Source organism: Austrofundulus limnaeus, unplaced genomic scaffold (assembly GCF_001266775.1).
Source record: "Austrofundulus limnaeus strain Quisiro unplaced genomic scaffold, Austrofundulus_limnaeus-1.0 Scaffold67, whole genome shotgun sequence".
In the NCBI taxonomy this organism is placed as follows: domain Eukaryota; kingdom Metazoa; phylum Chordata; class Actinopteri; order Cyprinodontiformes; family Rivulidae; genus Austrofundulus; species Austrofundulus limnaeus.
In genome coordinates this window covers 1468802-1478751 of record NW_013952469.1, presented here as the reverse complement: position 1 = coordinate 1478751, position 9950 = coordinate 1468802, and the positions used below count along the sequence as shown (strand labels likewise).

At 41.9% G+C, this 9950-nt stretch overlaps 2 protein-coding genes across 2 annotated transcripts in view; one reads left to right on the top strand and one right to left on the bottom strand.

The window, feature by feature from the left end:
* The window catches only part of syt3 (synaptotagmin III), a gene marked incomplete in the record, with an annotated part of 60380 nt that overhangs the window by 18798 nt on the left and 31632 nt on the right, over nucleotides 1-9950 (top strand). The window contains 1 exon segment of the mRNA XM_014010257.1: nucleotides 7297-7686. Coding sequence (XP_013865711.1) covers nucleotides 7297-7686 — 390 coding nt within the window.
* Nucleotides 9212-9753, bottom strand: LOC106518868 (protein furry homolog). The gene is made up of 2 exons (XM_014010294.1): nucleotides 9506-9753; nucleotides 9212-9412 (listed from the first exon to the last, which is right to left on the bottom strand). The coding sequence occupies exons 1-2, from the start codon at nucleotides 9707-9709 to the stop codon at nucleotides 9257-9259; spliced, it is 360 nt and encodes a 119-aa protein (XP_013865748.1). The 5' UTR covers nucleotides 9710-9753; the 3' UTR covers nucleotides 9212-9256.

The window sequence follows — 9950 nt, the reverse complement described above, 5'->3', positions numbered from 1 at the left end:
GTCTTGCTTCGTCCGCCATTACTAGCTTAAAACAATCTCCGGTCGGGCCGCAAAACATTATGGGATACGCTGGGCCAGGACGGATCCATCAGATCAGTCCTTCAAATCGAGGAAAAAGAAGGACGTATTTGTCGGCCGCATCGGAGGACTCTTCGGTTTTGGACGGCCTTCGTTGCGGCGCTGTGACGTATGTGGCCAACGAATTCGGCCTTCGGAGGACCCAGCCTGCCGTTTTGGACACAGCCGTAGTCAGAAAGAACTTCATCTCACTTATTTTCAATCACAAAGACTTTTTGTTGAAAGGCGTGGTCATGGCGGTGACATCACACCGTTCACATACGTTTGTCTCTAAATTCCACATATTTCAGCCAATCAGCACCAAATTCACTATGGTCCATCCTAATCCACCCCACTACTGGAACGCAGTATGTGTAGTTTGAAAAGATCACTTTAGCCCCCCGTCCATCCATCTGTTCACCTTATGAGATCATTTAAATAATGAAGACCTGTGATGATTCCAWCAAATCTGCYAACAGTTGGTCACTACTGAATGCTGACATGAGCGACGGTTGGCGTCAAGTTCTGTGTTGTTTAAATTAGGGCTGCACAATATTAGGAAAACCTGCAATGTGTGATAACAGTGCTTAATATTGCAATGACAATAGCGTATGATGACTTGGGATAAATGAACAAATATTTAAGCGAACAAAATTAATAAATAATAAAAAAATTAATAATTTTCATTCCAGCATGATTTATTTTTTGTTTAAAAATATAAAGAGATCCATCCAATTGATCAAATAGGTGAAGGGCTCCATTTGATTGGTGAAATATTTCAAGCTTACCTCTGAGTGCCAGAACTCATAAATGCAAACTTTTGTGACAACTTTTTAATGCAGTTTATTGGTTTTTTGCGATATGCATACTGCACAGGCTGTTATCGCGATGACGATAAATCTTCTATATATTGTGCAGTCCTAGTTTAAATTAATTATGAGCATTTTTTAACATAAAAAGTCCAGTTTTTACATTAATTTCGGAAATAGCAAGTTTCTCAGTGGATCTGTGCTCCACAGTGCAGCATAGGTGGAGTAATCGAACACAGATCCACTGATCCTTCAACACAGAGCATCTTCAGAAGACAAGCTGATAAAATAAATGTTAAAAATCTGGATTGTTCCATGTATATTGTGTAAAGTACTGGATTGAACTGTTCAATACAGATGCATGTATTGTTGCACCCCTAGTATTTTATGTATTTCTATGAGGAAAATATCTTTAAGTAGAAAAAATATTACGTCACACACAAAGTCACATCACCCATCTACTGAATGAACTGATCATTTTGATAAATGAGAAGTATATTTGAAAGTTGTTTGATTGACAACTATAAACAGGAAAAGAAAAGCGTGAATGCCGACTCAGCAATCACACATTCAGCTTTGATGTGAAAAACCCACTGTTGATATTAAGAGACACCWTTAAATTAAAGGTGAGGAAAAGAAAATCACCCACTGATTTTTTATAAACAGTCAGTTTTTGGTGTTTGGTCAAAAATAAACCAAACGTTTTGATTGCCAGGCTGTCCGGACTGCCATAGCGCCGRTGATCTCTTGTGTTTAAGGACTGTTAGAAGGATTATGCACTCGGAACAAAACAAAGCATGAAATGTTCATGTGGCAGATTGAAATGACGAGTCATTCCAAGATCTCCAAAAGAGTCTCAGTAGGATTCTGCAGATTCAGAGCTGGATTTTATAGACGTGAATAAATCTATATATTACCAATCTGAGTGGAGACATCCTGTTAAACCGTTGAGTCTGGTTCCCCTGAGACGTTTTATTTTTTGGGGGGTGGGGGGGTTACGCAGATTAGCGTAGATCTGTGGCTCAGTGTAGATTAGCCTGGATTGGCTCCCTCCTGAGAAGAAATGTCACGGTTTTTAGCTGTGATTTTTTTTTCTCTTTCTGTTTGCTGATGGAAGTGTCCGATCCCTCAGAGGGCTGCGAYTGCCGAAATCTGTCAGCGAAAGGCTTGTGTAAGCAGCGGAGATGTGTTTGATGTGGAGCGTTGTGCGACTCCCAGCGGGGGTTGCGTCAGTCGCTGATTGACGGGGAGTCTCGGTCGCTTCTCACTTCAGAGGCTGCCGCTTCCCACCCACCGACCCGCCTGCTGACTGGCTTTTTGTGGATTAGCGATAGATCTTTGGCAGGATCAGTGCTCGGGAAGGTACGGCGACTGGTCTAAAGAGAGACAAATGAAGGAGAGCTGTTTGGGCCCCCGCCCCCACCGACGATCGCTGCACACGTTTGATCACTACAGCGTCTTATCAGCACGTCCTGATCTCCCAGGCTCCAGCTACTCCTCTGCCTTTGTTTTTCCCCTACAGATCAATGCATTAACCTTTCGCTTTCAGAAACTCTTCACCTCCTTCAGTGTTTTCCTCTGCATCACTGTCAGCTCCCTCCATCTCTTCTTCTTCTTTTCTTTTTGCTCTTTCATGTTTCTGCTCTTTCATACGTGGCGCGGTGGTTCTAATGACTTTATGACCTTCGTCCCTCCTCTTCCTCTGCACCCTTATCAGCCATTTTAATACGTCCACCAGTTTGTTTTCTTTATTTAACCAGGAAGTCCTTTAAGATTGACACCTATTTTTCAAGGCAGACCTGGCACACTGTTATAAGGTTATAATCTAAAAATATAAGTATTATCAAAGTACATAAACAAAACTGTATCATAGGTTGTATTCACACCTGGRAAGTCCTTTGGTCCACTTGTTTGGATCAAATAGCAGACTTCATTTTTTTTCTTTTGGTGCAGTTTACGTTCACATTGTTCTTTTTTGCAAGGGGACTATAATTTATTAACAAAGCCATGAAGGTGAAGCCATGCTCCCATTGGACAGAAATGATGGTGGCGGGACAGAGCACAGACCYAGATAAAATAAAAAGATGATGCTGTTAATACAACTGACTTATTAAGAATGTCAAATGCAGCTCATTCAGTGGTGGTTTTGCGATGATATACTTGTAATTTTGGGACGGCGTTGTCAAATGTGTGCTGCAACCTAAAGGAGATGAGATGATCCGGGTTCTCTGACCCACAACGGCTCATTGTTTGTAGCATAGTGTTAGCATTAGCAACACTGAAGCGCTAATGTTGCTTAGCTAGGGTGGCTCGTGAAGTCCAAAAGTAAAAATGTTTCCTGTATTTGGTTTGGTTCGAGGCTGGTCTGTATTGTGAACTGCACCAGAGTTTGTTTGGAATCGGACGGAGACCACCTCAAAAAGTGGGTCTCGGTCCGAATGTTTGATCTGCACCAGGGTTTGCATGAGTATTCACTAAAAGTTTAAAAATATATTACACGCACGGGGCCATTTTATTTACACACAAAGCATTCTGGGTAAATGATGACGTGGATAGGTMCTCGGTGCGAGGTTGCTAGCGAGCTATATCCACCCTGAAGGTTGGACAATCTTGGACAATATCTGATGATCGACTCTTTTAAATGAAACCAGAGAGCGTTGACAGAGAGGAGAAGGTAGAAATGACTCAGCCTGGAACTGAAAATATGGATGGAGGACAACAGTTTAGCTTGTTTGTTGTGCTAGCACCGAGCTAATACATRWAAGGCARTATAGTGTCGGYGCTAGCACGAAAGCTAACAGGCTAAGCTGAGGTTCTTCATCCATGAAGCAGCTCTGTGTTAAAATATATTTTTAAAAATTATAAAAACTAAACAGCCTTCAGTATTTTACAGTTAAAATATGTTTATCAAATAAAGTCTAATGTTACAACTATTCGTGGATCCCTTTAAGCATGTAGAAAGACCCTAAACAGACTGGAGAGCTGGTCCAGGGTCTTTCTTAAGGTCTCCCAGTTGGACAAGCCCAAACCAGGGAGGTGTCCTGGGGGCTTCCTTACCAGATCCCCAAACCACCTGAACTGGTTCAGGTCTCTGAGATGAACAAACAGGGCATCTTCCTGAATAATACTGTTTTTACCTTCATCCTGTGSCTGCTGTGATGACCTGAGTTCAAATCTGATGGTTTTTATTTTTTCTCCATTCTTTGCTTCCTTGTCTTCGTGTTCTCTCCTACACTGGGCTCTCTTGTCTTCTTTTCACCTCTCATTCCTCCATTCTCACCCCTCCATCTTGTTCTCCGCTGAGACGACCCCCCCCCCCCCCAACACACACACACACACACCTCCACGGCACCCCCAATCATCTCTTTTGAACAAGTGCTGATTAATGACATACACAGATTGATGAATAATTCACCAACGGGCGAACGAGGAAGCAGAGGCAAAGCGGGGGGTGGGGGGCGGGGGGTGATGATGAACAAAGAGATGGATGCTGAGGAGAGGCAGCGAGCACGGGAGAGGAAATAACAGCCAGAACGAGAAGGAGTTTGAGCGGATTATAAAGATGAAACATGGAGGGCGGGTGGAAACAGATGGAAAACTGAGTTCTGGGATATTTAACCTGCAGATTCTTGCGGATCATTTTTAAGCGTTTGTCTTATGATGCTAATAAATACGGGCAAAAATTAAAGAAGGCATATCACCTACCAGTCATGCCAGAATTTAGCACAATGTCTGCTAAACTGGACAAAAATTTATATTCTGGATAAAGCGGAAGATAATGGATGGATGGATGGATGTTGGATGGATGGATGGATGGATGATGGGTGGATGGATGGATGATGGATGGATGTATTGATGGATGGATGTATTGATGGATGGATGATGTATTGATGGATGGATGTATTGATGGATGGATGGATGGATGGATGGTGGATGGATGGATGTATTAATGGATGGATGTATTGATGTATTGATGGATGATGGATGGATGGATGTATTGATGGATGATGGATGTATTGATGGATGGATGATGGATGGATGTATTGATGGATGATGGATGTATTGATGGATGATGGATGGATGTATTGATGGATGGATGGATGGATGGATGGATGGATGGATGGATGGATAGATGATGGATGGATGGGTGGATGATGATAGATGGATGATGGATGATGGATGGATGGATGATGGATGATGGATGGATGTATGATGGATGGATGGATGGAGGATGATGGATGGATGGATAGATGGATCATGGATGGATGGATGGATGATGGATGGATGGATGGATGATGGATGGATGGATGATAGATGGATGATTGATGGATGGATGGATGGATGGATGATGGATGGATGATAGATGGATGATGGATGGATGATGGATGATGGATGGATGTATGATGGATGGATGGATGTTGGATGGATGTATGATGGATGGATTGATGGATGGATGTTGGATGGATGGATGATGGATGGATGATGGATGTTGGATGGATGGATGATGGATGGATGGATGATTGATGGATGGATGGATGATGGATGGATGATGGATGGATGTTGGATGGATGATGGATGGATGATGGATGGATGGATGGATGAATGATGGATGATGGATGGATGATGGATGGATGAATGATGGATGATGGATGGATGATGGATGGATGGATGGATGGATGGATGGATGGATGGATGGATCTATTAAACTGTTAAAAATTCCAAAAGAAAAAAACCAAAACAATAAAAATCAGCTGATTAGAGATTGAACAGAGGAAACTTTGTAACGGATCAGAGCGGACCAGGATCTGTGGTCTCAGGTCTTTGGTCTCAGGGTCTGTGGTCTCAGGGTCTGTGGTCTCGGAGTGTGTGGTCTCAGGGTCTTTGGTCTCAGGGTCTTTGGTCTCGGGGTCTGTGGTCTTGGGGTCTGTGGTCTCGGGGTCTGTGGTCTCAGGGTCTGTGGCCTCAGGGTCTGTGGCCTCAGGGTCTGTGGTCTCGGGGTCTGTGGTCTCGGGGTCTGTGGTCTCGGGGTCTTTGGTTTCAGGGTCTTTGGTCTCGGGGTCTGTGGTCTCAGGATGTGTGGTCTCAGGGTCTTTGGTCTCGGGGTCTGTGGTCTCAGGGTCTGTGGTCTCAGGGTCTCAGGGTCTGGAAGGAGACCAAAAGTGCAAAAAGCCCAATATTGAGTGAAATCTTCAGGCTCATGGAGAGGACTGGGTCTGTGAGACCTGCTCACATTGTAATGAGTCTTCACGGTCTACTTACGACCCATGAATATTAATGTCCTGGGACTTCATCCATCCTGCGCTCTGATTGGTCCTTTCTGTCAGAACAGTCATCGAGCCGAAGGATGCTATTTAAGAAAAACACTTGAAATGCTCCAGGACCAAAATAAATATTCATTGTATATTCAGCCTCTTTATTTCTGCGGCGTTCCTGCAGATGTGTGCAGTTCTGGCGGTCCGTCGGCTTTCTGACGGGGGCTGTTTGCCGTCGAGCTCTCTGCTCGGCTTTTTTATTCTGCACGATTTTTTTTCCTTCCAGTGAGTCATTCTCACCCCCACAGACCCACACGCTGCTCCCCCTGACGTCTCAGACACGACCCTTAAACTGTCAGAGATTAAAAGCCTCATAACCGCCAGGAAATGTGTGACGACATCACTGTGGGTGTGTTTTAATTCTACCCACACCCCCACCCACACCCCCACCACGTCCTCCTTCCTCGAGACGACGACGTTTGTCCTCGTTTGAAGCTCGGGATGTAAAAGCTTCAGAGGACGGCTGTTTACGCTCACATCAGGTCCCTGTTCGGCTGCGTAACGTGTGATTTGTAGATGTGGGGATTGTTGATTTGTTTGATGCATATTGTGTCGACACCAGGCCTCTTCCAAACAAGTTTCTCTTTTTAAATTCATGCAAGTGTTAAAAAAACAAACAAACAAACAACAGCGCTGCCGCTGTAGATGTAGATGCTAAAACAGTTTAGGATCACGGCTGATTGGTTTTACGTTGCAGTTTGCATTAATCCACATTAAAACCAGACCTTTAAATATCTTTTAGGGTGAATAATGTCTGCGCTGAGGCACAGCTTCTTTAACCGCTGTCAGAATCTGCAGAGGTGTTTTATTTAGTACAAGCAGACTGCAAACTAAAACTAAAGAAACTGCATTTCTGCAAAGTTAAATATGAGCCATGAGTGCAGAACAACTGAGCTGAAACTCAGCAGAAGTAGCCAGATGTTAGCTTAAAGCAGCAAATATTAGCTAAAAATAGCTAAAACTATTAAAAGGCTTAAAGTGTTTTTAAGAGACCTAGTTAAATATTTTTGGTAGAAGTTTCAAAGCATTGGGACATTTTCTAATCGTTCTAGTTAAAATGTCTGCTGCAGGTAAGATACTGATTGTTTCTAATCCCCCCGCCCCCTGGTTTTCCACAGATATCTCCGTCAGCCTGCTGTCGGTCATCGTGACGTTTTGCGGCATCGTCCTCCTCTCCGTCTCCCTCTTCGTTTCCTGGAAGCTCTGCTGGCTGCCGTGGCGGGACAAGGAGGGCGGGGGGATAAGCCTGACGTCGGGCTTGTTGCCCGGGACCGCCGGGGTCGGGAGCCTCGGAGGAGCCGGGGGGTCGTCTCTCTTACCCCCGCTGCTGCAGAGGAAGGATGGCCAGTCCTCGTCCTCGCTCTACCCCTCCCTCGGTCAGCAGGGCCACCCCCACTTCTCTGACCTGGTGGGGCTGGAGAGGGGGGAGGTCGGAGGAGTGGTCGGGGGCCCGCACGAGACCCAGGAGCACTCGTACCTGGACATGGACTCGTACCCCAACAACGCTGGTGAGGAACAGAAAACACGTTTTATCCCAGCAGAGCTGCAACGTTCGGCTCCAACGTGATGAATGCTGGACATTTTTCTAATCATAAAAAACGGACTTTATGTGGTGCCGTCCAAAAACCATTACTTTTTCATCCCTTCAGTCCCGGCTCTTATTACAGATATAAAAATACAGAAATCATTTCAAGATTTCTGCTGAGTTCATCTTTTGAATTTCATGCAGATGTTTCCAACCCAAAGATCAGAGAAAATGTCTTTATCCACTCAAACTGTTTAAAACTAAACCTTAAAGGAATAATCTAGTTATTTTTAAAGGATAACACTTTATAGTAACTACACCTTATTTAGCCTTTATTAATCACTAATTAATGGTTAGTTAACCTTAATAACATCATTAATTAAGGATGATTCATACTTAACAAGAAATATAAAACAGTTATCAATGCTTTACACATAAAGACTACTGTAATCACTTCCAAATTTTGTTTATTCATGCTTAATAACTCATGAATTAATTATTTTATATACTGTGTACTTGTATGTAAATGCTCATTAATTTATTGCTAATTAACTGTCACTCATCCTTAATTAATGATGTTATTAAGGTTAACTAACCATTTATTAATGATTAATTAAGGCTAAATAAGATGGAGTTTGTTATTAATGTTTGTTAAACTACTTTGTATTAAAAACTAAACCTTAAAGGGATAGTCTGGTTATTTTTGATGGATAAGTCTATATAGTAACTACACCTTATTTAGTCTTAATTAATCATTAAGAAATGGTTAGTTAACCTTAATAACATCGTTAATTAATAATGATTCATACTTAACAAGATATATAAAACACCATTATCAATGCTTTACACATAAAGACTAATTACTTCCAAAATTCATTGTTTATTCACACTTAATAACTCATGAATTAACTATTTTATATACTGTGTACTTGTATGTAAATGCTCTCATGAATGTACTTTCATGCCATTTATTAGACATCTTATGTATTAATTTATTGCTAATTAAGTGTGAATCATCCTTAATTAATGATGTTATTAAGGTTAACTAACCATTTATTAATGATTAATTGAGGCTAAACAAGGTGGAGTTATTATAAAGTGTTATAAGTGATTCTTAAACTATTAAAAACTAAACCTTAAAGGGATAATCTAGTTATTTTTAAAGGATAACACTTTATAGTAACTACACATTATTTAGCCTTAATTAATCACTAATAAATGGTTAGTTAACCTTTATTAATCACTTAACAAGATATTTAAAAACAGTTATCAATGCTTTACACATAAAGACTACTGTAATTACTTCCAAATTTTGTTTATTCATGCTTAATAACTCATGAATTAATTATTTTATATACTGTGAACTTGTATGTAAATGCTCATTAATTTATTGCTAATTAACTGTCACTCATCCTTAATAATGATGTTATTAAGGTTAACTAACCATTTATTAATGATTAATTAAGGCTAAGTAAGGTGTAGTTGTTATAAAGTGATACCCAACAGCTTTATGTGCATCATCACATTTTTTGCTGCCATCTTTCTCGTTTCATTTAACTCACATAAGGCAACAACGTGGTGTCACTGCTGACGCCACACAGGCTGATGAGGAACTGCAGGGTGATCCGCAAGTTGTTGCCCCACCGCTCGTTGGAAACCAGAGCATTCCAGGCATTTTCAATCTCTGGTCCAGGAACCTCGTCTCCATACTGGAAAATAAAAAAATCGAATAAAATCAGCGGAAGATGGCAAAAGAAAAATTGAAAAAAAAAAAAAGAAAATAAAAATCATGGCTTTCCCACCTTAGCGGTCATGAACATGAGGTTGTTGAGCACCAAAGAGGTCGCCTGCAGGGAGCCCCAGCCGTTACCTCTCAGACTGGGGGACATGCCCTGCGCCTGGCCGCGGGCTTCCTCCTCAGGAGTGCACGGGCTGGAGGCTGGGGGGAGGAGGCCCGTGTCCACCAGCTCGATGTTACTGAGCCAGGGTAGCAGGTAGGACAGCATAATCTGTCTGCCGTTGGGATGGGTGGTTGGAAAACGCTGACTCACCTCTGCATTATGGAAAAATAAATAAATAAATATCAGGGGGATTATCTATGTGCAGATATTATACTTCAGTTTTCATAAACTGATACAGATTGGAAGTTAGCTGCATAAAAAAGTATTTTATTAAGTTTTATGATACAGAAAGCATATCAAAGATCAGTGTACTGCATATTTTCATTTCATTTCATTGCATTTATTC